The 27,830-nt window shown below is 39.7% G+C and overlaps 2 protein-coding genes, 1 long non-coding RNA gene and 1 other non-coding gene across 7 annotated transcripts; 3 read left to right on the forward strand and 1 right to left on the reverse strand.

Moving 5' to 3' along the window:
• Positions 1-188: 188 nt before the first annotated feature.
• On the forward strand, positions 189-14,983 carry LOC147518710 (uncharacterized). 4 transcript variants are annotated; one of them, XR_015211868.1, is made up of 8 exons: positions 189-322; positions 11,764-12,211; positions 12,525-12,634; positions 12,770-12,850; positions 13,240-13,304; positions 13,648-13,764; positions 13,873-14,089; positions 14,648-14,983. It is a non-coding gene; the product is annotated as an uncharacterized LOC147518710 (long non-coding RNA). The 4 variants fall into 4 exon arrangements; XR_015211866.1 differs by lacking the exon at positions 13,240-13,304; XR_015211867.1 differs by lacking the exon at positions 189-322 and having other exon boundaries at positions 11,241-12,211.
• Positions 9,153-10,957, forward strand: LOC147518711 (polyadenylate-binding protein RBP47-like). The gene is made up of 2 exons (XM_086590483.1): positions 9,153-9,365; positions 9,794-10,957. Exons 1-2 carry the CDS (start codon positions 9,360-9,362, stop codon positions 10,274-10,276), a joined length of 489 nt encoding a protein of 162 aa, XP_086446609.1. The 5' UTR covers positions 9,153-9,359; the 3' UTR covers positions 10,277-10,957.
• Positions 14,984-15,598: 615 nt separating the features above from the next.
• Positions 15,599-25,852, reverse strand: APC6 (anaphase promoting complex 6). The gene is made up of 16 exons (XM_086593986.1): positions 25,373-25,852; positions 25,177-25,311; positions 25,007-25,080; positions 24,881-24,920; positions 24,702-24,747; positions 24,394-24,473; positions 24,070-24,251; positions 23,849-23,974; positions 23,687-23,761; positions 23,045-23,172; positions 22,006-22,091; positions 21,543-21,625; positions 19,633-19,746; positions 17,219-17,318; positions 16,227-16,262; positions 15,599-15,875 (listed from the first exon to the last, which is right to left on the reverse strand). Exons 1-16 carry the CDS (start codon positions 25,616-25,618, stop codon positions 15,771-15,773), a joined length of 1,656 nt encoding a protein of 551 aa, XP_086450112.1. The 5' UTR covers positions 25,619-25,852; the 3' UTR covers positions 15,599-15,770.
• TRNAE-CUC (transfer RNA glutamic acid (anticodon CUC)) lies at positions 25,775-25,847 on the forward strand. Its single transcript has one exon. It is a non-coding gene; the product is annotated as a tRNA-Glu (tRNA).
• Positions 25,853-27,830: the final 1,978 nt, after the last annotated feature.

Genomic DNA, 27,830 nt, shown 5'->3' on the forward strand with positions numbered 1-27,830 from the left:
GGCTTCAAAATTCTTGGGTTCATTATCTGCCCACCTAAGTAAATAAGTTCATAACAAAATATTTTTGCAAGGCCCTGTTAGACTCATGGATCTTGGGCCTTTCTTGAGTTCGATTTTGCTGTCCTAAACAAGTCCGATTGTGATCTTTTTTGGGACAACCATAACACTCAATTGAGCTTCAATATGTTCAAGTTTTCAGGCTCATTTTGTTTTGTAGAGGAGATCTAAAATAAGTTGAATATAAATTGTATTTGTCTTACACCCATCGATCAACACATGAGATCTGATGCATTTTAAATCGGGTTAACCTTTTTCAATCACCGTGAGTATCTCGACATATTTTGATTTATTCTCACTTTCTCAAACTCTGCTGAGAGTAGAAACTGCAATTATGCTGAATAATAATACCTAACAATATCGGCAGATGTCCCAATATATCGCGCCATTTTGTAAACGTTGGTACTCCCCTGACCTAAACGGGCGCCAGAAATAGAAATAGATGAAAATAACATGGTCAAATTCCCTTTTCTACCCCTACAATTCATTTATACTACTAATCTTGTAATTATTATTAGGGTTTGTAAAGGAGCGTTTTGGTCTTCTCCTAATTACAACTAGGAAGAACGGGAAAGGTTAGGATTTTGGATATGACCGAGTGTCGCCGCCGAGCTTAACCGCCCACGATATCTTCGCTTTTCCTTTTTTTGGGAGAGAAGAATCAGTCCGACGTAGTTCCAAAGGGTGGTATTTATAGAGTTTTGAGAGAGGAGATCCTTCCGACACGCGTGTATTCTTTTGTACAAATGTAGGGTGGAGATCGCGGATGAGTGTTGAATTGGATCCGCTTATGATTGGGGGTAGATCACGGTAGTCCCTATTTCCCGGTGTTGAGATTACCACTAAGATTTTGGCAATCATTACCCCAAAGTGGACGTGTTTCTATTCGGCGTTACAGATTTGGCGAAGTGTTCGTGGCCGAGATATCTCCGTTAAGCACCACCTACCGAAATGCTTTTCGGTCTTGAGGTCGATATATTCAGTTAAACATGCTCCTCGCGAGTCGCGATGCCCTATGGCGTGATCGCTCCCCCACCCCCCTCGGTAGGCTGGTGTAGAAAAACGCTACCGAGAAAATAGTCCGACGAAATGTGGTGGAGCGTGGAGCTAACAAGATGGATGAACCGACTGGTAGAGCGCCACTTTTGAATGTTGTGGCCTCGTGAATTGGCGGGAAAAGGTAGTTTTATACTTTGTTTATTTTGTAACGATCATCGATCTGGATTTCCTGGGTAATCCCAGCAGATCGGTGGACGTAGTTGTGATGACGTATTGTCATGGAACGTTGTTTTGGATGTGTACGCATGCTACTGTGTATTTGTGTATAACTAGCAACTTGATCTTATGAATATGCGCCTTGTTAAGTAGTCAACCCTAGAAATATAGGTCGTTGATGTGACAGGAACTGGATGGGTTACGGTGCCTGTGAGCGCCGGAGAGTGTTTGCGCGATGAGAGCGTTCTCGTGTGGTCAATCCTAAAAATGTAGGGCAGCGACGTAACAAGACTTGCAAAGGCTATGTAGCCAGTGAGCTCCGGACCATGGTTTCGCGAGAGAGCGTTCGCGTGTAGTCGATCCTAGAAATATAGGTTCTCGGCGTTACAAGAATTGAGAGGCTATGTAGCCCGTGAGCTCCCCGAGAGTGTTTTGCGCGATGAGAGTTCTTCGCTTTAGTCGATCCTAGAAATATAGGTCCTCGACGTTACAAGAATTGGAGAGGCTATGTAGCCCGTGAGCTCCCCGAGAGTCTTTCCACGAGAGCGTTCGCTTTAGTCGATCCTAGAAATATAGGTCCTCGACGTTACAAGAATTGGAGAGGCTATGTAGCCTGTGAGCTCCCCGAGCCGTGGTGCTCGGCCGAGAACGTTCTCGCTTTAGTCGATCCTAGAAATATAGGTCCCCGACGTTACAAGAATTGAGAGGCTATGTAGCCCCGGAGCCCCGAGAGTCGCTGCGCTTTCATTTCTCTCGCTTTAGTCGATCCTAGAAATATAGGTCCTCGACGTTACAAGAATTGGAGAGGCTATGTAGCATGTGAGCTCCCCAGTCGTCTTTCCGCGGAGAGCGTTCGCTTTAGTCGATCCTAGAAATATAGGTCCCTCGACGTTACAAGAATTGGAGAGGCTATGTAGCTCGTGAGCTCTCGAGTATGCGCTTTCGGAGAGAGTTCTCGCTTTAGTCGATCCTAGAAATATAGGTCCTCGACGTTACAAGAATTGGAGGGCTATGTAGCCTTTGTGAGCTCTGAGGAGATCGTCGCTTTCGCGAGAGAAGCGTTCGCTTTAGTCGATCCTAGAAATATAGGTCCCTCGACGCGTTACAAGAATTGGAGAGGCTATGTAGCCCGTGAGCTCCCCTCGAGAATCGCCCGCTTGCGGAGAGCGTTCTCGCTTTTAGTCGATCCTAGAAATATAGGTCCTCGACGTTACAAGAATTGGAGAGGCTATGTAGCCTGTGAGCTCCTGAGAGCTGTCTGCTCGGTGAGAGCGTTCTCGCTTTAGTCGATCCTAGAAATATAGGTCCTCGACGTTACAAGAATTGGAGAGGCTATGTAGCCCAAGCTCCTCGAAATGCGCTTTCATGAGAGCGTTCTCGCTTTAATCGATCCTAGAAATATAGGTCCTCGACGTTACAAAGAATTGGAGAGGCTAAGTAGCCGTGAGCTCGGTGAGCTGTATTTTTAGTCGATCCTAGAAATATAGGTCCTCGACGTTACAAGAATTGGAGAGGCTATGTAGCCTGTGAGCTCCTGAGAGCTGTCTGCTCGTTGAGAGCGTTCTCGCTTTAGTCGATCCTAGAAATATAGGTCCTCGACGTTACAAGAATTGGAGAGGCTAAGTAGCACGTGGATACCAATACAACTCACTGGAGTAGATAGTATCAGTCAGCACAAAACTTGTCTTACATTAATGAAAACAAAAGATTTTCAACATGAATGTCGCTACTGATAAAAAATTTTCAGTAGATAAGTATTCCAAGGTCGAGGCAACATCTTCCCCTCTTGGGTTCTTATCCAGTATGCTCCATTGCCAACGACGCGTTCCACGATGTAGGGGCCTTCCCATGTGGGTGCTAACTTGGAGTCGTCCTGCGTCTTTTTGAGCACTAGGTCACCAGGTTGAAAAGACCTAGGATGAACTCGCTTGTTGTAGGAGTTCTTCGAGAGTTTGTCGATAAGAGGCTTACTCTGACGGCAGCCTAAGTCCCGCTTTTCTTCCAAAGAGTCGACGCCTCGCGATAACACGGAGTCGTTATGGCCCGACTTCGACAAGTTCCGGAGCGAAGTTGTGGTGACGGTCAATTGATTCGGTTTTACGGCTTCGTGCCATAACATAAGGAGAATGGCGACTTGAGCCCATAATGTTTTCAACCGATTTGGCCATTGGCTCTTATTCTTTTCAATCTTTTTCTTCAAATTTTCTAAGATAGCTTTGTTACTGGCTTCTGCTTGACCATTACTCTGAGCGTACTGCGGAGTAGAGAACGCATGAATGATCTTCCACTTGGCTAGGAACTCTTTGACTGTTCGGCCTTTGAATTGAGGCCCATTGTCCATTACCAGTGTATGTGGTAACCCAAATCTGGTGATAATGTGAGTCCAGATGAAGTTGCGGACATGGGACTCTTTGACGTGTGCGAGGGGAATGGCCTCGACCCACTTGGTGAAGTAGTCGGTGGCAGCTAGGACAAAGCGGAAGCCAGTACTCTTCTGTGGAATGAATGGTCCCATGATGTCCATGCCCCACATGGAATGGCCCGCGGCTCGCTATCTTGATCGGGCCCCAATTGGGTTGGATGATATTGTGGCCGAACGTTTGGCATTTGAGACATTTGAGGACGTATGCTTTAGCATCGATCTGCATCCGGGGCCAGAAATATCCTTGAGAGATGGCCTTGTGGGCTAATGAGCGGCCGCCGGCGTGATTTCCACATTCGCCTTCGTGAATTTCGGCAAAAATCAATTGACCCTGTTCTGGGGTAATGCATCGTAAGTCGCGGACCACCAGTATTTCTGAATAGCTTGTTTTGGACTAAACAATAACGCCGAAGCTTGATAAGAGACTGCTTGACCTTGTGCGCCCTCCTGGGGGCGTCGCGTCTTTGGATATAATCAATGATGGGTTGCATCCATGTTTGGCTCCGACCGGGCGGAGAGGAAATAGGTCGCTTATCATCAAGGTATGGTCGACTTGGTATGCGGTCGATCGACTACCTCAATGAGAACTTGTCGGGAACGAACTCGGTCCGGGTAGCCAAATAAGCTAAACCGCTGGCGTGGCGGTTCTCCCCACGCAAGAAATGATGTATGTGTACCGCTTTAAAAGAAGGCAATAACTAATGAACGACCAAGATACTTTGAAAGGTTACCTTCGTGGGTAGTGTACTCTTTTGCAACCCCGCGAGAATCCACCGGTTCGTCACACTAAAGACTTGGAGCTCTTCGACAATCGAAGCCGCAATACATCCTTAGTCCCCTAATTAGTGCTTCAGACTCCGCTTCATTGTTGGAAGTGGCAAAGTCAATCTTAACCGACTTTTCAATCATATTTCCGTCGGGGGAAACTAATACAACTCCGATGCCGCTTCCACCGAGGTTACTCGAACCATCCACAAAGAGAGACCAGGCGATTTGACTCGCTTTGCATGTTTGGGAGCTCCGTTTCTTGTTCCCGGTTAGGGTCCTCGACCGAAATCTGGCGACGACCGACCTTTCCGAAAGTCGCGGGGACGAACTCTATGTGGTGTTCTCCGAAGTTCTTCGCCCAAACCGCCATTCGAGTAGTCTTGTTTTTCTTTATGAAGGATTTTCTTCAATGGAAGGTCGGTGAGAACTTTGATTGGATGTGCTTGGAAGTGCGGTCCGAATTTCCGTGAATACAACAACGCGAAGCGGCTTCGTTCCAAGAAGGAGTAGTTCTTTTCGGTCAAGCGTGGAGTGTCTTACTCGTGAAGTAGATCGGCTTCTCTGAATTGTTCTCCTCTTTAAAGAGAACCGAGCCGATGGCGAAATCGGATCTGACCGATAAAGCCCCGTGTCTCTCCATGTAATCGGGTTTGGCTAAGACGGAGGCGTGGTGAGATACTCTTTGAGAGTAGCTTAATGCATGATGACATTGATCGCTCCATGAGAACGGCTCGCCTTTTTGAGAAGGAACGGTCTACACTTATCCGAGGCCCTTGATATGAACTCCGTTAAGCCGCGACCATTTCCCGACAAACGTATCAGTTTCTTTGTCGTGGATCGGGCATATCCAAGAATGCTCGGATCCGGTCGATTGGATTAACCCCATCCGCGACACCGATACCCTAAAAATTTGCTTGGGAGGGCCCAAAGAGGCATTTTTCGGGTTCAACTTCATGCCCGCATTTGGCGTAGTCCGGAGAACGCTTTTCCTAAGTGGGTGAGGTGATCGCCCGCTTTTTGCTTTTGACCACCATGTCGTCAATGTAGACCTCCATGGTGTCGCCTAACATGTCTTTGAACATGTCCGGACTAAGCGTTGGTACGTGGCTCCAGCGTTCTTCGAAACGGAGGGCGTTGTAACAATATATCCCTTGTTCCGTAATGAACGAAGTCTTCTCTTGATCTTCTTCGGCGAGTGGGATTTGGTTGTACCCAATGTTTTCGTGACCCGCGGTTTGGTCGACCCGGTTGGTCAATCGCGAGGCAAAGGAAAGCTATCTTTAAAGCGTGGCGATTGACATTTGTGAAATCGACACATAATGTTTAACCGTACCATTCTTTTTGGGGCGGCAACAATATTGGCAATCCACTTTCGGGGTAGTCGACCTTTCGATGAAACCGACTTGCTTGAGTTTTTTCGACCTTCGCCGTTGATGGCTTTTGAAAACGCGGGGATAGTCGGCCGGGTCGTTGTCGAACCGGTCTAGCATTGGGGTTCACATTTAATTTGTGGCATCGCGAAGTTAGGATCGATTCCGGCACATCGATATACGACCAAGCAAAACATCTTTATTCATAGATAAGAAATTTACAAGTTGTGATCCGAGTGTGGGGTCGAGGTTAGCCCCCTACATACACAAAACTTGGGTCGCCTTCGGTACCAAGATTCACTCTTTCTTTTCTGCATTTGGAGGCTTTACGGTGATGGCGAAACCTGACTTCGACTTCGCTTCGGGAGGAGATCCGAAACACCGGTGGACGACTGTTGACCGGTCGCCGAATGTGGAAGCGACCTTCTTCAAGAACGCCGGGGTATCCACGACACAGGGAGGGCCCCGGCTGCAAGCACGATGATGGATGGAACTGCGGTACGACAATTGTGGCGGCTTGATATGATACGGGGCGATCTCTCAAACTTTAACCGACAAAGGGACCGACAAAGGTACCGTAATTGGCGAATGAGGACTCGGGGACGCGAAAAGCAGTGTATCGGCGATGGAGAGAACTTCGCCTGGAAGAGAGCCCCGGTTAATGGCGGTTCGGGGTTGGACTTCTGCGACTAAGTCCCGTGCCATTGTGTAGGCCGAGGGGCTCTGTATGGTGGGAAGCAATTCCACGGCGAGCAGTGCATCCGGCTTGATTGGACTTACGCCTTCAAGTTGATTGCTTCAAGTTCCATCATGCCTCGAGGTCCGGGAAGCGGAGAACTTGATGTAAAGTAGATGGTAATGCGGCAATGAATCCGCCGCCGAGGATGGCATTGTATGGCGACTTGCTGTCGAGAACGCAGAACCGAGTATTCCAAGTAATCTTATCCTCTCGAGATCCCACCGATACTGGTAAGATAATGTCACCAACGGGGTCGGCTCTGGAGCCATTGAACCCATAAAGGGGAGCGATCGGGTCGACGAGAACGGATTTGGGGAGATTCATCTCTTGCATGGTGTGGTAAAATAAGATGTCACAGGAACTGCCAGGGTCGATCAGGACGCGCTTGACTGTCCAGTCGCTGATTTTGACATGAACGACCAATGCGTCATTATGAGGAAGGCAAACTTTGCTTAAAATCGGAAAGTGATGATATCGCTGCTTGGCCATGATAATGCCGGGCGTGAAGTCCCTTAAAATGATAGACTTCCCGAAGAGCCCGACCGACGTCTTTTCTCTCGGGAAGAAGTCACAGAATCGTCCGGAAAGGTAATCACATGAATAGTGCGAGCATTATCACGATCGGACGAGTGCTGCCTTCGCTCGTGGCGAGAACGCTCACGGGAGCGTCCTCGACTGTGAGGACGAGCCTGTATCCCTTGGCGGTGACGGTGGGGTGGAGATCGACTGCGTACACGACGAAACCCGAATTCAGGACGCAGTCGCCATCGAATGCTAATGTAGTGTTTGATATAACCGACTTCCACCGTCTTGGAGATAATGCTTGAGCCCCCAAAGATGCATCGGTTTAAGTGGCACTTTGCTTTATGAAATGCGCAAAGGCTTGCCAGTCGACCTGGCCGCCTGATGGTTGGCCGGAAAAATGAGGCGCTTGATCTTATCCAAGTATGTGGACCGGGAGCGAGACATAAACTCTCACGAATTTGTAGGTGCAATTTTCTTGCCCCTCAGGGAACGATCCGAGACTTCGGCGACCTCATGCCTCTCGCTAAACCATGGAGTTTTAAGGTTTCCCGCAACTTGATGTACTTGTCGACACGAGAGCTCGGACGATTGTCTCTGGCGTTCCATCGCCCGACCTAAGCGAGGTCACCGCTTTTTACTCTGTTAGAAAAAGCCCGATTAATGGCGAAAGATTCTTTCAAGCCACTTTCCATGCCTAGCCAGCTAAACCGTCCTAGGAATTCCGCGAATAGTTTCGCCCTCCTTGAAAGATAATTGAAACAGAAATCAAGATCTGCCTTCTTCCGCTTTGTTGTGGGCGTCAAGTCGATAAAGCTTTCGAAAAATAGAATCGGACTCGATTGAAAGAACCAATCGAGAGCGCCATCCTCGAAGTGTCGGGCCGGAAATAATCTGCGATGGAGATAATCAAACTCGGTGAAAAAAGTGCCGGACTTTGAATATAGCGAGCCACATCTTGACCAAGGCGAAAGCATGGGAAAGCGTGGGGGATGAAGTCGTGTGGAGAGGATTTGCCGAGGACCTCTCATGTAAACGGAGATCTTGATCGTCTTAAGCATCTTGTGTACAACTGCGTGTCGAGTCCTTCTTCGCAGAGGTCCGCCAATCCTTTGGGACAACTCGTTAAGGCTGGCGATTAACGTCATTGATCTTGTGTTTCTGGCTCCATTGCCGACTTGCATTTAAAAAAAGCACGTAAGGTAGCATTTTCCTCCCCGAGCAAGGAAATGCTCTCATTAGCTACTCCCAACCGTGAGCAAGGTTAAACTTGTGGTTATGCTAACCATGCTTTACGGGTCGGAGAATTAGAGATGATCTCAAGTGGTTCTCCAAACCCACGACGGCCAATGTAAAGGGCGTTTTGGTCTTCTCTAATTACAACTAGGAAGAACGGAAAGGTTAGGATTTTGGATATGACCGAAATCTTCTCGTTTTCCTTTTTCTCGGGAGAAAAATCAGTCCGACGTAGTTCCAAGTGGGTGGTATTTATAGAGTTTTGAGAGAGGAGATCCTTCCGACACGTGTATTCTTTTGTACAAATGTAGGGTGGAGATCGCGGATGAGTGTTGAATTGGATCATTATGATTGGGGGTAGATCACGGTAGTCCCTATTTCCGGTGTTGAAATTACCACTAAGATTTTGGCAATCATTACCCCAAAGGGCGTGTTTTATTCGGCGTTACGTATTTGGCGAAGTGTTCGTCTTTGATATATCTCGGATTCGCACCACCTACCGAGCCGCATTGGTCGGTCTTGGAGGTCGATATATTCAGTTAAACATGCTCCTCGCGAGTCACGATGCCCTATGAATCGCTCCCTACGGTTATATTGACATACCCCCACCAGTAGTTGCAATTAGGATTACCCCCCAAAATAATTGAAATTAGGATTTCCCCCCCAATTTGACAGTCAATAGGAGTCAACTAACAGTTTCCGTCAGTTGACTGGTCAAGGATCATGAATTGTCCTAAATACCCTTTGTCTGTGAAAATTACGAAATTAGCCATTGACACTGTTCAAAGCCCACAACTCAAAGCCCAAATTGAAATTAGACACTGTTCAAATCTGGGTTTCTCTGATGATAATTTACTTGGGTTCAAAAGAAGAAAAGCAAACTCACAAGAACTCTGGGTTTATCTGATTTACGAACAGAAATTCGACACTCAAACAACCCAATTACTTACGAACAGAAATCACGAAAAAAAAAACAGAATAATCAAAAACAAGGAAGGACGAAGCTAATCAAGAGTTGTTTTTACCAAAAATGAAGGTAAAGTTTGTCACTTTGATTAAAGGGCTTAAATTTATCACTTTTGTTGAATATAGAGCTTGAATATATGAAGGTAATTGTTGGGGCGTCCACTGAATCACTCACGATTTCAGCGTTAGGGCGTCCCCTTTCCACAACATTGTTGAGTATTCTATTGTTGAGCATTGTTGAGTATGCTATTGTTGAGATTATATTGTTGAGTATTGTTGAGATTCTATTGTTGAGATTTTATTGTTGAGTATGGTTGTTTGTACTACCTTTGCTTCTCAATGAATTTTGGGTTTTTATCCATTTTTATGTGTTTAATTCTCTTATGTTATTTTTTTTTTGAGTCATTTAAGTGGATTATTGTTTATGTATGCATATATTTTTGTTTGTATAGTTTTCTGTCCATATAATTGCTATTTTGGACGTTTGGCATCTTGCAGAGTTTCTCCACAAAGGTTTTCCGTAACTTGCAGACTGGTGAATCAGAAGGGTATGGAGTTATTAATTTCTGCACTCATGCAAATGCTGAGAAAGTTTTTCAGACTTATAATGGCATCACTATGCCTCAGACTGAACAACCCTTCCAACTCAACTGGGCATCTTCTAGTGTGTGTGATAAGCGTTCAGATTTGGATTCTGAGTACTCCTTATTTGTTGGAAATTTGGCTCCAGATGTTACCAGTACTCTGTTGGGAGAATTATTTTTAAGAAAGTATCCGTCTGTCACAGAGGCCAATGTTGTCTTTGATGAAAATACTGGCCGTTCAAAAAGTATTGGATTTGTGACATTTAGTGATGATAATGAGAGGTCACAAGCAAGGACAGAATTGAATGGAATATATTTTCATGGTAGGCCAATGCATACTGGTTTTCCGAACCGCATGAGATCATTTGGCTCTCAGCAGCAATCATTTGAAGCTTAGTGACTTACAGAAAATGTTCAGCTAATCTTAGCTAACTTTTTAAAATGGTTAGCTAAAGTTGATATTGTCACAGAGTATTTGGTTCTGTTAGAGTTTTGTCTGTCAGAGTTCACAGAGTTTTGTCTGTCAGCAGCAGCAGCGGAGGAGGAGAAGCTTTTAACTTACAACAACATGGCAAGAGGTTTGAAGAAGCACTTGAAGAGGTTCAATGTCCCACATCATTGGATGCTCGACAAACTTGGTGGTGCATTTGCTCCCAAACCCTCATCTGGTCCCCACAAAACAGGAAGTGCTTGCCTTTGATTCTCATCCTGCGAAACACACTGAAGTATGCAGTTTATGCACTGACATACCGTGAGGTCGTTGCCATTCTGATGCAGAGGCATATTCTAGTTGATGGCAAAGTTAGGACTGTGTGTCAGAGTGTTTTTTTTTCAACCTCGTTTTTAATGTCATTGATCACTTGAAATCCTCTTAAAGATTTGCTGTTGTTGCTGCTCTTATACTCAGTATTAATCAGCATAGGTGCAGTATAACTCTTGTGGGGAATTCAATGATTTTAAGGGCGATATGAGTTCTTGTGAGTTTGCTTTTCTTCTTTTGAACCAAAGTAAATTATCATCAGAGAAACCCAGATTTGAACAGTGTCTAATTTCAATTTGGGCTTTGAGTTGTGGGTTTTGAACAGTGTCAATGGCTAATTTCGTAATTTCCACAGACAAAGGGTATTTAGGACAATTTACGATCCTTGACCAGTCAACTGACAGAAACTGTTGGTTGACTCCTATTGACTGTCAAATTGGGGGGGAAATCCTAATTTCAATTATTTTGGGGGGGTAATCCTAATTGCAACTACTGGTGGGGGGGTATGTCAATATAACCCTTATTATTATTATAAAAAACAAATTCCCTATGCAAAGCCCAACAACTAGAATTACAGAAGCTGCCCTAACTCCAAATCTAGTTACTTACAATGCATTAATAGCTGCTGCTTCTAGATACTCACTTTTATCAACTTGTATTCATTTGGACTTATAAGACTTTGATGGATTGCTTCTTTAAAAATGGTAAACCTGAAGAAGCTAATAATATTTTTCGTCATGTTCTTGCTAGTGGTGGTGTGCTATTACGTTTAATATTTTGATACATGGTCTATGTAGAAGTGGGTATACGGGTGTTGCGTTTAGCTTGTTTAGGAAGTTACAAGAGCATGGTTTTGAAGGGACGATTGCTACGTATAATGTACTTATTAATTGGCTTTGTACCTGATGCGTCTACTTATACTACTGTGATCAAGGGTTTGAGATTTTTATGGAGATGAAGAGTAAAGGATATAATTTTGATTCGTTTGGGTATTGTACTGTGATTTCTGTTCTAGCTAAGCTAGGTTTGACAAGAGAGGCTAATTATTGTATTGGTGAAATGGTTAGGAACGGAATTGGACTTGATTTAGTTGCTTACAACACACTGTTTAATGTGTATTGTAGAGAAGGGAAGTTGGAGAATGCGTTTGGTTTGGCCAATGAGCTACAGAAATGTGGGATGGAAAGTGATCAGTATACTCATACTATACTTGTTGATGGAATGTGTCGGTCAGGTGACATGGATGGGGCTGAACGTCATTTGAAACTTATGGAGATGAAGGGATTCAAGTCAAATTTCGTAGCCTCCAACTGCTTGCTTAATGGATTGTGCCAAGCGATGAAGGTGTTTGGAAGAATGGAGTATAAGGATGATTTCACCTACTCTTGCAAGGCAAAGCAGTTCTTTGCAGCAGCCAGACTCATAAAGACCAGTTTAATAGAAGACGTGAAAGTCCTCAAATCTGCACAAAAGGCAACAGTTTTTGGTCTTCGTTCTACAGGCTATAAAAGAGAAGCAAGTCAGCTCCAGTCTGCAATTACAGTTGCTAAGTATACAAGATACTGAAGTCAGGTATTGAATCACATTAGAAATAAATTAACTTGGTGTATTACATTCTTTGGATTACCAACTTGGTAGTGTAAACAAGTTTTGTGTGAAACAAAAGACCAGCAGCTGTTATGAAAAAAGCGGTACTTTAGTTTCAGACAAGTCTTCAGCATGATTAAACTGAACATAGATAGTCCCAGATGCACCATAGAATGATTTAGTGGACCCAGAAGTGCTGAATTTGGAGATATTTGTCTCTTATTTCATTTAACTTATATTTGACCCATGATATTACTTCTACTTGGAATTTATGTTATGTACTGTTGAGCTGGCGCAGGAATAACCCTTAGTTGATTCACGAGCCAGTGGAGTTACGTGCTCGAATGAACTCTGGTGGAGTTCCTCTAAGCTCCTAAAACCCAAATGATCCCAGAGACCTGACACAGTGTAAGACTGATTCTATGAACTGGATCGCATGACCTCATCTATTTGCTGTGGGGTGCAGGGAGCAGATAATATGAACTGAAGTACAATTTTTTAACCGTTAAAATTTTAATACTTTTTTTTAATGTATTTTGACAGTATCAATTTCCAAGAAAGTAAGTGTCATGCGTGACCTCTTCCTGATTCTCGGCATGCATTCTGTAGATTGCAACCAATCATGTGAGTATTTATGGCCAATTGTTAAGTTTAGACAGTAGAATGCTATCATGTCTTACTGGTGTTTTTCAGATTTTGTCCTCACTTTGCATTTGATGTCCACATGATATATGCTGGATATTACAATTTTCTCTAGAACTTGAAAGAAACACTACAGATATTTTGTTTTATTAATGCCAACGTAATCAGCGTTGAGATTCACATCCCTCTCAGTTTTCTGCCATGTACTGGCCAACAATGTGGTGCTTAGCAAAGAAACTCCTATATTACAGTCTATAACGAGTGTGTTTCACTTATCCCAGTTCTACTTGGGGTAACTCTGTCCATGCTGTACCATAATTTGTACGTATTTGATTTCCATTTACAAACCATGATATAATTCCTGCAAACAGGGGAAAGAAAGAAACAAACGACCACTCTATATACTATATAGTATATACTGATGATCCTTAGCAAGGTGAGAATCAAACATTGAATCTTGGTTTGCATATGGTAATTATGTTGAAACTATGATATAACATGGGCAATGTCTTCGTATGCTTAATAAATAAACCACTTTTGCACTCTTCAATCATGTCCTGCTAATTTTGACTAACAAATTGCTAAAAAAAATCCTCTCTTTTCTGCGGACCATTTTGAAGAATTGAGTCTGCGGAAAAGTCAAGTAGCCTAGTAGTTGATTCACTTGTTAGTTGTTACACAGGTGGATGATTCTGCCAAAATGCTTTATAATTATTTTTTACTTTTACGAGTAAAACTGTATGCTGCTAATGTGTATTGTTACTTATGGTTATTACTAGCTTTGAAGACGTGAAGAGGAAATTGTAGATCAATATCTGCTATTGGCTCCGTTTTGGTAGGCTGTGGAGATCGAGTTGCCGTGCAATTGAATCATCTACTCTGCTGAACTTCATGAGGTAAGCCAGTGAGTAGTCAAGTCTTTCAGTAATTAAGTGAAAAATACTTTTATTAGGAAACCACGTTATGAAAACAGTACTGATCTGTTTGGTTTACTTATTTTTCAGAATAAAGGTGGTGGTTGCAGTTGGGTCTTCATAATTTTCCTGCAATTTTCATCTCAATCGTTGAGCCCCATGTCAACAATTGGTCGCTGCAGTATTGGTGATAACAGGACACTTTGGATGCAAAGTCTACCCAGTATGAATTCTCAAGCGAAGTATCGTTGCTGTTAGATATCAGACAACATTAGAAGTGTAAAGCAGACCAAAGCAACTTCTTCAGGTACTTGTATCCTGCTTGCCCCTAAGCATGAAAAATAAATAGTGGGTGGGTGGGGGGGTTATGTTTCCAAAGATCTTTTATACATTTCTTGGGTCTGATGGGGCACCGTCCATTGTAGGTCTCCGGGGGTGTACCATGTATTGTTCACATACTTTGATTTAGCATTTAGGGTTAACGAGTATTACACACCCACCCCCCCCCTAGATGAGCCAATTAGGATTTGCCCCCTACTAGATGGCCAATTAGGGTCTCTCCCCCAAATACGCACAAAAAAAAACACGGTCAACCCAATTTGACTTTTTTTTTGTGTGTATTTAGGGGGGAGACCTTAATTGGCCATCAAGTGGGGGGGAAATCCTAATTGGCTCATCTAGTGTGTGTGTGTGTGTGACTGGAATACCCTAGCATTTATTAATGGACAGATTGTGATTGTTTAATCTTTAAATTTTACCAATTCGGCTATTCCAGTCACTAACAGCCTTCCTGCGATTGTGTAACACAATATTTAAACCACGAAAGACCCTTCTTTCTTAATTCTTCTATAATTTGGAGTTGCAGGTTGTGTTTAGCATTGCTTGATTTATTGTAGTTCACCTTGAAAGAGTTCAATAAGCTGCAATATATTGATCTGCAACAAGGTGCGGTTCAAGAATACTTGTCAAGTGGATAGTCTGTGAATGCACTACTTCGCTATTGCATGAGAACCTGCTGCCTGGATTCCTCTGAAGGGGGAATAAGCCAATCACAAATTATGGAGTTTAAACCAGTTCATTATACCCAATTAAGTTCATTTCAGACATGGGCTATCTACCAGTTCTCCGTACGAGTGGTACGACAGTGTAATTCACATTTCAAAGAAATTAATATCAGGCCAATTTGCCAGTTATCTCCAAATCTTATGACATGATTTTATCAGTGATTTTGTCCTTTTCTTTTCCCACTTAATCACTGAGTTTTGTTATCTTTATATAAGCTGGGGAGTGCTGAGTCATTTTTTATTCTGTATCAACATCAAAAGTCCAAAATCTTTCAAGAAAGAGTATCTCAACGACAATGTAGGTTTTATGAACTAAAATGGGGTATTTTCTTTTTAGGAAGAAACTAAAGGGAAAATATAACTAGAATTTACTGGTTGTACAAAGACGAGCCTGGTAATGAAATACTGGATCAGTGGGTTTTGTCCATATTCTGATAAAAAATAGACTATACCATCTCAATTTACAAGGCTTGGTCGATAAAATGAAGGCACAAAAGCAACACAAGGAATTCTGCATAACATATTACAGATTAACTGTGGTCTTTTGGGTATGAAACAGAAGGAATGCAGAATTTTTTTTTTTGGTAACTAAGGAATGCAGAATTTCAAAGTGCCGTTTGAGAATCATCTTACTTAATCCAAAGTAAACTGGCCCTACATTCTCCATACTTAAATAATTATGACGTGCATCGCAAGACAGTCTAAAGAAGGTCAATTAGCAGTAAACAGCACCACAGCTCGGGGCAAAATGGTTTACTCAAAAAAGAATTATATATCCCCATATATATATATATAGAAAATGAAAACAAGTGTAAAGAAAATAAAAGACTATACATAAATTAATTATTTCACAAATGCCTACCAAATGTGCAAATAGATTACAACATACATCAAACATTCAGCTTTTTTTTATCACAATTCACTTCAATGGGACCCATCTCTGTGATCGGAGCCACTTCGACATTCATCCACCAGAGCCACTGTCAGCATATCCGTGCAAAACTGATCATCTGGTTTTAGCCATAAAGCCTGCATAAAAAAAAATGCACCAACATTTAAATCAATCAATGGTCATAATCTACATTGTGTTTTTCAGACCCAATGTGAACAATATGCCATTTGACAGGAGTAAAATTTAGTTATAATGTACATTTGTAATACCCAAATCGAGGTCAGACTTCGAAATGGAGTGGCCAATATTACAAGCTATTTGACATAAATAAAACTCAGGATTTCTTTTCATTTCTTGCTGTGTGTGTGTGTGTTTGGGTGGGGGATGAGATGTGGAGGTCGACCTAAGATTTCACACAACAAACACATAAGCAGTACTCCATATCAATTCAATTATCAAAAGACCACTTTATGCTTAGCATTACTTACCTTGTGGTAATACGTAATTGCAGCATCATAATTATCCTGCATAATAAAATAAAAGGCATCAGAACCATTAAAAAACTTTAACTTTAAAATTTCATCAAGACTGAAAAAGAGAAACCATATAAGTTAGACAAAGGCCTTCTGGGTTTGCATTTAAAACTCTTGGAATGGATTACTTTTAAATGAAATGTAGCATAATGTTATAAAACTCTATACCGAATAAGTTTGTTAGTCATATTTTCACATTGAACAAGAACTGCAATAAATCTTGTGGAACAATGAAATTATTGGTACCTTGGCTTGAAAAAGGTAGGGAGAAAGATTCAACAGAAAGCTCAATCACTCATACGGTTCTCCAATATTTGTGCAGCGTAAGGCATATAAAAGATTATGCTAGCCTAACCTGGTGCATGTCAAGCCCCAGTAGAGATGCTCATAGTATTGATCATCTCATTAACTTTGAGATAATGATACTATTTTCTGCTCTGTGTATTCAGTAGGGAATCAATAAAAGCCATTATTGTAATATTAAGAGGCCCCATTGTAGCTATACTTATCTTTACTAGCTTGGTGGACCCATTACCTATTTCTTGTGGTCAAATACGTTAGTTTTGGACATGAGTTCCTTCAGTGAAACTCGAAAGAAAATTTACAAAGAAATATCTGCTTTTCTAAGAGACAAGTTTCCCAAAAACTACCATGCCATGTAGCATTGCAAAATCGACTATATATACTGGAAGCTAGTAGAAAAATGATTTCTAATGCTCAATTTGGACTGGAAAACCAGATGCTTTAATTTTAAATTTTCTTTTCACTAGATTCTTAAGCCAAAAAGCAACTTTAATGACAGCTGGGTCGAATAAAACATCATATCTGATTTTTAAAGTGTGGATTTGACATTAAGTCCTTACGCTAATGTTACCAAAGCATGAATTCTTGAATTTCTTCAAAGTAAAGATCATAACGGAAACCATCTAAAAAAGGCCAAAGTATACCTGTAAATGATAAGTATATGCCAAACCCGCATAAGTGCTCAAACTCCTGGTTGATATGGCTAGTGCTTTCTCATAATATGATACTGCCTCATGGTACTTCCTGACATGCAAGACACATAAATTATAAGGTTCATGATCTGGTAGAAAAGGAATCAGCCATTTCGCCTATTCAAATCTCTTATAAAGAAGATACAAAATCCATGCTTCATAAAAGCTAGCATGAATTCCATAAATAATCAATACTAGCATATGTGCACAATGCACTCTAACTACATGAAGTGGCAGACTACAATAATAACAATATGGTATTGTGGTATATGTTAGAGTTCTAAGAGGACATCTCCCGAGTGGCTACTAGGGCTGAAGGACGAATATTTTAGGCAATTTCTATTATTGTAAATACTGATTTTTCACACACACATATATTTAGTCTTTCTCTAAAAAATAGCTACTTAAGTTAACTCAAAATAAGTACGTAAGTAAAACTTCACCTATAAAATGAATTCAAACCTAATTTTTTGTGGTTTATGAAGCACTCACCATAAAGATCATCTCCACAAAATTTCAACTCATTTGGAAACCTCTAACTTAGATAAAAATTGTTGTCATCTTTAAAAAAAAAATCTAACGGTCCAGAAATGTCGAGTTTTTGCAATATTTTTTTGCCAATGTCGAGTATATATATATATACATACAGTAATTTTCTAAAAAGTAGCTACTTAAGTTAACTTAAAATAAGTACGTATGTAAAACTTCACCTACAAAATAAATTCAAACCTAATTTTTTTGTGGTTATGAAGCACTCACCATAATGATTATCTTCCCAAAATTTCAGCTCATTTGGAAACCTCTAACATAGACAAAAATTATTGTCATCTTTAAAAAGAAATCTAAAGGTCTAGAAATGTTGAATTTTTGTAATTGTTTTTTGCCAATGTTAGAAGTTTCCAAATGAACTGAAATTTTGTAGAGATGATCTTAATATTGAGTATATCATATCCACAAAAAAATAGGTTTAAATTCATTTTGTAGGTGAAGTTTTACTTGCGTACTTATTTTAAAATTAACTTAAGTAGCTACTTTTAAGAGAAGGATTGTAGATACCTATCTTAAAAGTAGCTACTTAAGTTAACTTGAAATAAGTACATAAATAAAATTTCACGTAGAAAATGAATTCAACCTTAATTTTATGTAGATCTGATATACTCACCATAAAACAAGGACCAAAATATCGAATTTGAGCAATATATCATGTACCCTAAAAACCGAGATATATCGGATATATCGATATATTGGTGGATATATATCCTTTTGTTGACCAGTTAAAATTTTGTTCTGTATGTCGCTATATCGAAAATATCGTCGATTATATCGCAACATATCGAAATTATTGTCGATTATATCAGAAGTATCGTTGATATATTAATAAAAATTGGTCAAAATCAACAATTTATATCGAATATATAGTATATATCGGTCAATATATATATTAATATATCGGAAATTGCAATATATATCGGCAAAAAAAGATTCAATATTCGGTGGAGATATATAGAATATTTCCATCTCGTGTACCCAAAAACGATATATATCGGCGATATTTTAGGCCTTGCCATAAAGATCATCTCCACAAAATTTCAGCTCATTTGGAAATCTCTAACATTGGCAAAAAATGATTGCAAAAGCTCGACGTTTCTGGACCGTTAGATTTCTTTTTAAAGATACAACAATTTTTATCTATATTAGAGGTTTCCAAATGAGTTGAAATTTTGTAGAGATGTTTTTTATAGTGAGTGCTTCATAATCACAAAAATTAGGTTTGAATTTATTTTCTAAATAAAGTTTTACTTACGTACTTATTTTAAGTTAACTTAAGTAGCTACTTTTTAGAGAATGACTATATATATATAGGTTCCGTTTACAACACTTTTTATATAACGTTTTATACAATACCCCTTGAAAATACGAACTAAGTCTTGATTATTTGTAGATATGATATTCGCACCATGGAGATCATCTCCACAAAAATTCAACTCATTTGAAAACTCCTAACCATGAGAAAAATTGCTCTCAACCTATGAATTTTTATCAAGGGTCGAGAAATATCGATTTTGTAACCCTTTTTTGGCAAACTTAGAAATGGTCAGAGGACCCGATTGGACCCATTTTTTGTGGAGGTCATATCCATGGTGAGAACATCTTATCCACAAAAAATTAGCCCTTAAATCATTTTGAAGGGTCCGATGGGGGGTATTGTATAAAATGTTGTGTGTGTGTGTATATATAAGTGATACAAGGCCAAAACTCAGTAAGGTTGTATCCTCTTTCTATCCAAACTTCTTCTCCATTAACATAGATATAATTTCACTGTATACAATGGTGCAATGGTCATAGCAGAAGCAATAGCAACTCACCTAAGCTTCCTCATAGCATGCGCCAGATTCACCACAGTTGGCTCCCATATTTCACTCAATGGTGATGGAACACGAGAAAGAGTCTTCTCAAACCACCAGACAGCGCTTTTGTAACTGATGCGTTTAGGAAATTGTTAGACTTTGATATCGTTGAATAACAACTTAGCATGGAATAAAGAAAATTAGAAAAACTAAAATGAGTAAAACCAACTTTCCATCAATGAACCATAAGTAACCAAAAAAAACATGAAGTATTGCTAATGCTGCAAAATGCTTAATCTGTTGTAAATTAGCGATTAAAAAGATTGGTCCAAATCATCAAGATACAGAGATCAGTGCAACTTAGCTCGGTATCTTCTGTTAGACCTATTTTTTTTGTTTTTCCTTTTGATGATAGAGAAAGTGGATAAATTAGTTTAATCATTTTATTTGTTTGGATCATGTAAAAAGTAGGCATGATAGGACAGGACAGCAAAGTTCTCTTACAATATGTTGTTAACCTACTTCTCAAGTTTGACTCAGCATAGGATGATGCTTAGGATAGAGTACCGGAACTGTTAATATAAAACTGTCTTAGGCTAAGTCCAATGGTACGCCATCTTACCAAATATGACTAAAATCATACTCCAATGGTGCGCTAAAACTTCAACCCGTCAATGCCATCGCCATAAATTTACCTATATATAGGTCGAGAAATAGCGGGATGGTGTATGCTCTCACGCCAAGTCCAAATGGCGGGCAAAAGAAATTGAGTTGCACGTCTCTCATGGTGGCGGCTAGAATTTGGTTATCCCTACTCTTTTTTTGAGAGATAGGTGGGAGAAAGGGGCAAAATGGGGAGGGGATACAAAAGCCATTTGACACACGCCTATGGCAATGGCGGTTACAGATTTGCTTTGGGTTTTTTGACTTTTTCACTTGGTCGTGGGGTCTACCAATTTCCTTTGACTTTTCTTTTGTTTTTATGTTTATGTGCTTTGGCCACACGCCTATAACACTGGCGGGAAGTTGAAAACCCATTGGGCCTAGCTACGCCATCCCGCTAACTCTATGCACTATGCTATTATGCTATGGTGCAATGGTGCATCAAACCATTGGACTCAGCCTTAGATAATCTGAACCCACAACTTGCCAATCCTAAAGAAATACTGTGAAAAATAAGAAAACTAGAATTAATCTCTTAGACGCCCGTAGTGGAATTGTGCAGAAGATATTTGACCTCCACATCACTGGAAATATTGCTAAAGACGAAGACCAACCTAAACAACACTACATGAAAGGATCTGTTATTTCCCACCATCCTATCCACCCAATCATAATGATTGATAGTTAACATTCATCAACTTTAAACACAATCCAATTGCAAAAAAAAAATTAATAAAAAAATAAAAATCACCAATCTATCTAACAAAATAGTACTCAACCACCGATATCAACAAAGATAACCAACCAAGCCATTACTATCTACTACCCGGTTGGGCGATAGAAGAATATATCTTAAAGTAAAGGAACATGTCTGAGTCAACAGACCTTGCCTGAGCAATCAAGGCGCTTGAGGTGCACTTTACATTCGACCCCTCATCTCCCCCCCCCCCCAAAATCTTTCAAGAGTTAAAAAAAAAAAAAAAAACTTCAAAGAGGAAAGACAGGGATGTGGAGTGCTATTTAAAACTCTTACCAGTTCCCACTAGATGAGTCCTATAAAAAAAAAAAAAAAAATGCAAAATAGGGACAACTGCTAGGTTTAACAAAGTCAGAAACTCATTCCAGCCAAAAGAGTTTGCACATTGAGAATGCTTTGTGAAATCCTATCAATTGTTTGAGAAGGGCATAATAAATAAATCCCAAATGATTGATGCACAAATCAAAGAGATTATAGAAGCATTCATGAAGAGTTAAGATTTTCTCACTCCTTCATATGATACGCAACAACTCCTAGTTCATTGTACACAAGTGGATCTGAGGGACAAATAGCTTTTGCCTGCATGAAAAACTAAAGAGAAAAAAATAATAATAATAAAAAATCAAGTTCTAGAAATTACACCACAAACAAAAACATTGTGGGGGTGAGAATAAATAAGTAAGAAGCTATACTGAAAAAAATACTCATGAGAATAGATATACAAATATCCAAAGTTATTCAATTCATTTGTTGAAAACAGTCTACCGTGTCTCAATTTCAAACTATTAAGCTTATTAGATAGCCAACAAGTGTGTCACACTTATACGACCGATATTAACAGCCTATTTCCATAGTTTCCCCATGAGGTTATGTGTTCATTATGTGTAACTTCAATTGCAAACCGCTTAAGCATCCATAGTTATAAAATGTAGCTATCATAGCTCGAGGGCATGAAAATTTCACCTTCTCGCAAGTTTTAAGTTATGTGTTCGCATGTATTCCATCCCAATGTACAAAGTCGGCAAATGGCACTGGAACAAGAGAATATCAAGATTCAACCCAAAACAAACATTATTACGTGATAAGAGAATTTCAATTATGGCCAACATAAGGAGAAATAAAACTATTCTGTGGCATACTTTAAAAAATGCAATGAAAAGAAATCCGAAAGTGGATAATAATAAGGACATTGTACACACAGAACTTTTTAGCCCAAATCAACCTTTCTCTCTATTGGAACTTGTATACCCAATGAGTATGTCTTTGAAAAAGTATGAAGTATTAAGAGTCAGACATATTTTGTTTTTCCTCGAACTATAGGATATAACAAAGCCTAGTACTTTGCACCATGAGAAGTTCTATAGTGCAGTAATATACTATAGTTAATGTTTGTGGATATGGAGACAGAGCTTATAGATCCACAATGAAGGATAACTTAGACACTAAATGTTTTGACTTAAAAATACCAAGGACCAAACAGGAAGGAAACTCTCAAGATGAAATGCTACTTAAGTTAAGAACACAGTCCCTTTTAGTTAATTTAAAGGAGATCACTTTAAAAGCTAAGTAACATTGCCACAAGTAGATACAACTCAACGAGGAAACAATGAATGTATTTCTGTTAGAAACTCAAGCTATCTTGAGCAATTTATGTTAAAGCATATACCAAATAATGTGCAATGTGACCCCCAAAGTACCATACTACAGATCACAAGAATCAGTCTTGCATTCTAAAGAGTTGTCTTCTTCTCTTACTTCTTAGTATCCGGAGACAACAGTTGTAAGAAAATGGACCACACTTTTGAGTGATCCAAATAAATGTAAATGACTTAAGCAGGTTGCAGGTAAACTGGTTTGAGCAATTACACATCCAAAGCATTTCAAGATAATTCTTCCAGCTAAAAAGTTATGTAATCAACATGAGTTTGCACTCATCAAAATCAGCACAACACGAAAGCAGAGACATGTAGTCCATTATGTCATTGAACAATAGAGTTCATATTAACAATTACCCTGGAAACGAACGAGCTGCTGTTCGGAAGGAAGACATAGCCTGATCACCCTCTTCTTGAGCAGCGAAAGCATTTCCATGACCTATCCAAGCAGGGAGAAATGTTCCATCCAGAGTTGTAGCTTTGCTGTAGAACAGAAAGTTAGCTGGATGAGCAAATATCGGTTTGGGATGTACAGAATAAAAACAAACATAAAAGATTTTGTTTTTGAATAACAGAATGAATGCAGCATAAGATCAAAAGTTTCAAAAGTTGGGTTAGCAAGGAAGAAAGAAGCATTTTTAACCTCAAACGGCCAACACTAAATGTAAATCTGATCTGCCGATGCATATATATGCTCATAAAAAAATGTCTTTGGGTATTTAAAAATATTGCCAGATCAGACAAAGTAGAACTTTTCATTGACACTATGAGTGGGGAAAAAAAGAGAAACTTTTCATTGAGATCCAATTTATTTTGTAAAACATAAATGAAGTGTACAGTTCAACTAAACCAGCTGACTGAATATGTAGCACAACGCAGGCACTGTTGATGATCGAATAGTACACATCTAGATATGGAGCACAAAATTTTTAACTCAAGAATAACTGGATTAGCATCATGAGTGAATATCTCAATTTATTAAGAGGAAAGTTGTCACCTGAAAAAACGCCGCGATTCACCATATTTCTTGATACAATAGTAATAGCAACCAACAGCAAACCATGATAATGCTCTGAAAATTGAGAAGTGACTTAGTGAAAGACTGGTGTAAAGAACAGAAAACAAAATGAAAATTGCGGAGTAGGGATAGGTTACCAACTTTTGAGGATAATCCTTCACCAAATTACAAGCCATTAGATACAGTTCATTTGAATGGCCAAGCTCCATAGCAGCGGTTAGATGCACCAATGTGCTTTTCAAATGGAAAGGGTCTCTTTCAAGTAAGCTGAAATAAACATAGTATAAATGAATATAAGAGCTACATCATCCAAACAACACGTTACCAATTAAATCTCTCTATGCAAATATTTACTAACTTACGCAGAAGTCAGCTCAAAACATTTTTGATATTCTCCACTTTGATGGTAGTACTCAGCTTTACAGGCCAACAGATCCGTGTTGTTTTTCAAGGTGCAGGCTACAGGTAAACTGGCAGTGTTATTATCACAAGTTTCTTGTTCTAGCTTCCTGAATTTTGCTTCTACCATGCTTTCTTTGTCATACTGAAAACGCCAAAAGAAAAAATATATATTTCTCAGAGACCATAATGAGAGACCATACAAAATTAAACTATCCGACAGAAGTAAAGAGAAGGGGATAAAACTGCATGAGTTATGTTATCCATATTCTCAAGTAAAATCTCACCTTCTTTATTAAACATGAATAAAATGAAGAGAGCCATTTGTCTTCAGGAGCAAATTTCAGTGAGGAAATGAGACTTGATTCTGAAATTTCATACCAAGTGAGCACATTATTTAAGAGGCAATTTTGAGGAAATGTCAATGAGGATCTGTCACAAATGAAGAATCTAGATTACACTGCTCATCTGGCATGAAAGAAGGGCCTAGGATACAAATTATAGCGTGTACCAAGACGGACAGCATAGAGAACATCTTGCTCGATGCTGACATACAACTAAACCACAAAAACAGAAGTCCATAGAGCCACATTACCTTCCTCAGATTTAAGCATGTGATTCTCAATGAGGCGTTCCAAAGCCTGAAATACACCGAGGAATGTAAGACAATATCATAAAGTGCATAATCATTACTTCAGTTAGAAATGAGTCAGATGAGTGTGACATCAAACGATTGAAAATACTCAACACAGCTAAATCTCAAAAGCTATATACCTCGTAACACAAGGGATCGGCCTTGATAGCAGCTTTGTACCTTATAGACCATCAGAGCGCAAACCTGTATTAGTTCCCTTTACATATGTGAAATAAAAAGAACAAGATAGCATGATGACAACTCACCATTTGCGAGCCTCGGCCCGATTTTCCAGTTCCTCATTTGCCTTTCCTCGTAAAAAACATATCGCTGAAGTAATCTGCAAAACCAAAAAAAAAAAAGAAAAGAAAACACTATCGTACTAACTCAACTGAACATTAAGTTGAAGAGTCAAAAATAAAGGAAAGCCCCTTACATTGATTTCACGGTCTTCCCCGTCTTTATCCAAGTACATAACATTACTATCTTTCAAACCAATAGCATTCCCATATTCATCAACTTTGGCATCACCGAGCATCACCAAACACTGGTCCCACTCCTTCAATTCCTCCTACACATTACACAAAAGTGAGAGGGGTAAAATTATTTAAGTAATTAAGTAAAGTAATTACCAGGCATTTGGCGGCTAGATAACGAAAGCGGAGATCGCGGAGGACAATTTGAGAGGCGTTTAAGAGATGGAAAGCGCGACGGTAATGACGGCCGAGGAAAAGAGCTTGGGCTTGCATGTAAATGTCAGCTGGGTCAGATGTGAAAGCAGCGACTTTATCTGCGAAGAAAATTGCTGACGAGTAGAGATGTTTGCTTACACAGTCCCGTACTACTCCTCGTAACTTTTCTATTGATTCTTCTCTCATCTTCTTTTTTCGAAAAAATTTTAGTTAGGGTTTTGGGGATTTGAGAGTGTGGAAAAGAGCGGGAGGAGTGAGGGTTTATGGGAGAAATTTTGGGGTTATTATGTGAAGTGGATTTACTTATATTATTATTATACACGTGGGGAATGGAGCAACAATTCCGTTGTAGTCTAGTTGGTCAGGATACTCGGCTCTCACCCGAGAGACCCGGGTTCAAGTCCCGGCAACGGAATATTTTTGTCTGGTGATAATAAATTAGAATGAAACCAAAAACAATGATTAGTTAGTTATTAATCATAACAAAATTTTAACTAATGAATCTAACTAGAAGTTAGTGCTAACTACATTTGTGAGTCTATCTTGTCTTCTCTGTTATTACCCTCTTTCAAGCTAAAGGGTGAATCTCGCATTGATAGCTTGTGAATTAGCAATTGAAACCTCTGAGTTGATAGACTATAACACCAAAGAAGAGGAGTAGGAACTTGAAGATCCTTTAGAAGAATGCTTATCCAGTATAGTTATACTGCAGTATAGGCTAAGCTTTGATATTCTGACTCAGTGCTGGATCTAGCAATTGTTGTTTGCTTCTTGGCACACCAGGAAATGAGATTAGTACCATAATATATGCAGAATCTTGTTGTTGATCTTCTATTAGTTGGGCAGCTAGCCCAATCTGAGTAAGTTGTAATTTGATCTGAAGAGCTTTTGGTGAACATAATGCCTTTGGTAATAGTCTCTTTAAGATATCGAAGTACTCTTTTGACTGCAGCCATGTGAGATGAGGTAGGAGCATGCAAGAACTAACCAAGTTGATTGACTGAGAATGAGATGTCAGGTCGTGACCAAGTAAGATACTGCAGAGCTCCAACAGTTGACCTATATTCAATATGATCATTTAGTATTTCACCATCCTGAGGAGTGAGTTTTACTGATGTAGAGCATGGAGTAGACCAGGGCTTGGCATCGAGTATATTTGTTTTATCCAGAAGATCATAATTGTACTTTGTTTGAGATAGAAACAAACTATGAGAATCTCTCTTTATCTCCATTCCTAGAAAATAATGTAGAGGACTGACATCTTTCATTGCAAATCTGACACTTAACTGTTGAATAATAGAGTTGCAAAAGGTAAAAGAGCTACTAGTAATCAATATATCATCAACATAAACAAGAATATATGTGGTTTCTTGAGAGTCACTTCTGATGAATAATGATGGATCAGCTTTTGACAAAGTAAAACCAAGGAACTTGAGAGTAGTGACTAACTCCTCATACCAAGCACGAGGTGCTTGTTTCCCATAGATATATTTTTGTAATTTACACACATAGTGTGGTCTATCCAAATCAACAAATCCTTAAGGTTGAGCCATATAAACTTCTTCCTTAAGATGACCATGTAGAAAAGCATTGGAGACATCCAATTACTTTATAGACCAATCTCTTTGAACTGCAACAGATAGAATCATTCTTATGGTAGAAGGCTTAGCAACAGGACTAAAGGTTTCAGTGAAGTCTATACCAGATTTTTGATGAAAACCTTTTGCTACTAGTCGAGCCTTGAGTTTATCAATAGTTTTGTCTGCCTTTTGCTTGATTCTGAACACCCATTTATAGCCAACAACATTTTGACCATCAGCAGGAGGAACTAATATCCAAGTTTTATTCTAAAGAAGTGCATTATATTCGGTCTGCTGCCATGACCTCTCTCCACTATGGATTTTTTACAGCTTGGGAAACGGTAGTAGGAGCTTTAGGCATATTTTGTAAAGTGGCAGACAGAGCAGTGGGCAAAGGATGTTTCGTTGATGTGTATATTTTAGGTTTATGTATACCACTTTTGCCTCTTGTCTGCATTGTATGATCATTAGTCACTGATGGATAACTAGAAGTTGAATTTGAAGTAGGAGAAAATTAAGTAGGATTGGACAAACAAGGATCAGAGGAGGAAATGGAATGAGTAAAAGAGTTATCAGGACAAGAGTTAAAGGACTGAGAATTACACTGATGAGGAATTTTGATAAAAGGATGACATGAAGTAAGAGAAGAGTTAGAGTTTATAGTATGATTAGCACAAACTGTTTTATAAGGAAAGTCAGTTTCATTAAAAATGACATGTCTGGAAACAAAGACTCTACCTGTATGTGGATCAAGACATCTGTATCCCTTATGTTGTAAACTATAACCAATGAATACACAATGCTTACTTCTCATATCA

This window comes from Coptis chinensis, chromosome 2, assembly GCF_015680905.1.
Source record: "Coptis chinensis isolate HL-2020 chromosome 2, ASM1568090v1, whole genome shotgun sequence".
In the NCBI taxonomy this organism is placed as follows: Eukaryota; Viridiplantae; Streptophyta; class Magnoliopsida; order Ranunculales; family Ranunculaceae; genus Coptis; species Coptis chinensis.

Excerpts from the sequence above, each read along its gene's own strand:
- APC6 (XM_086593986.1), bottom strand. The coding sequence starts at position 25,618 with ATGAGAGAAGAATCAATAGAAAAGTTACGAGGAGTAGTACGGGACTGT. Across the intron at positions 24,474-24,701 it reads CATGCTTAAATCTGAGGAAG|AATCAAGTCTCATTTCCTCA; the intron begins GTAATGTGGCTC and ends ATGAAATTTCAG. Across the intron at positions 23,975-24,069 it reads TGTTTTGAGCTGACTTCTGC|CTTACTTGAAAGAGACCCTT; the intron begins GTAAGTTAGTAA and ends TGTTTATTTCAG.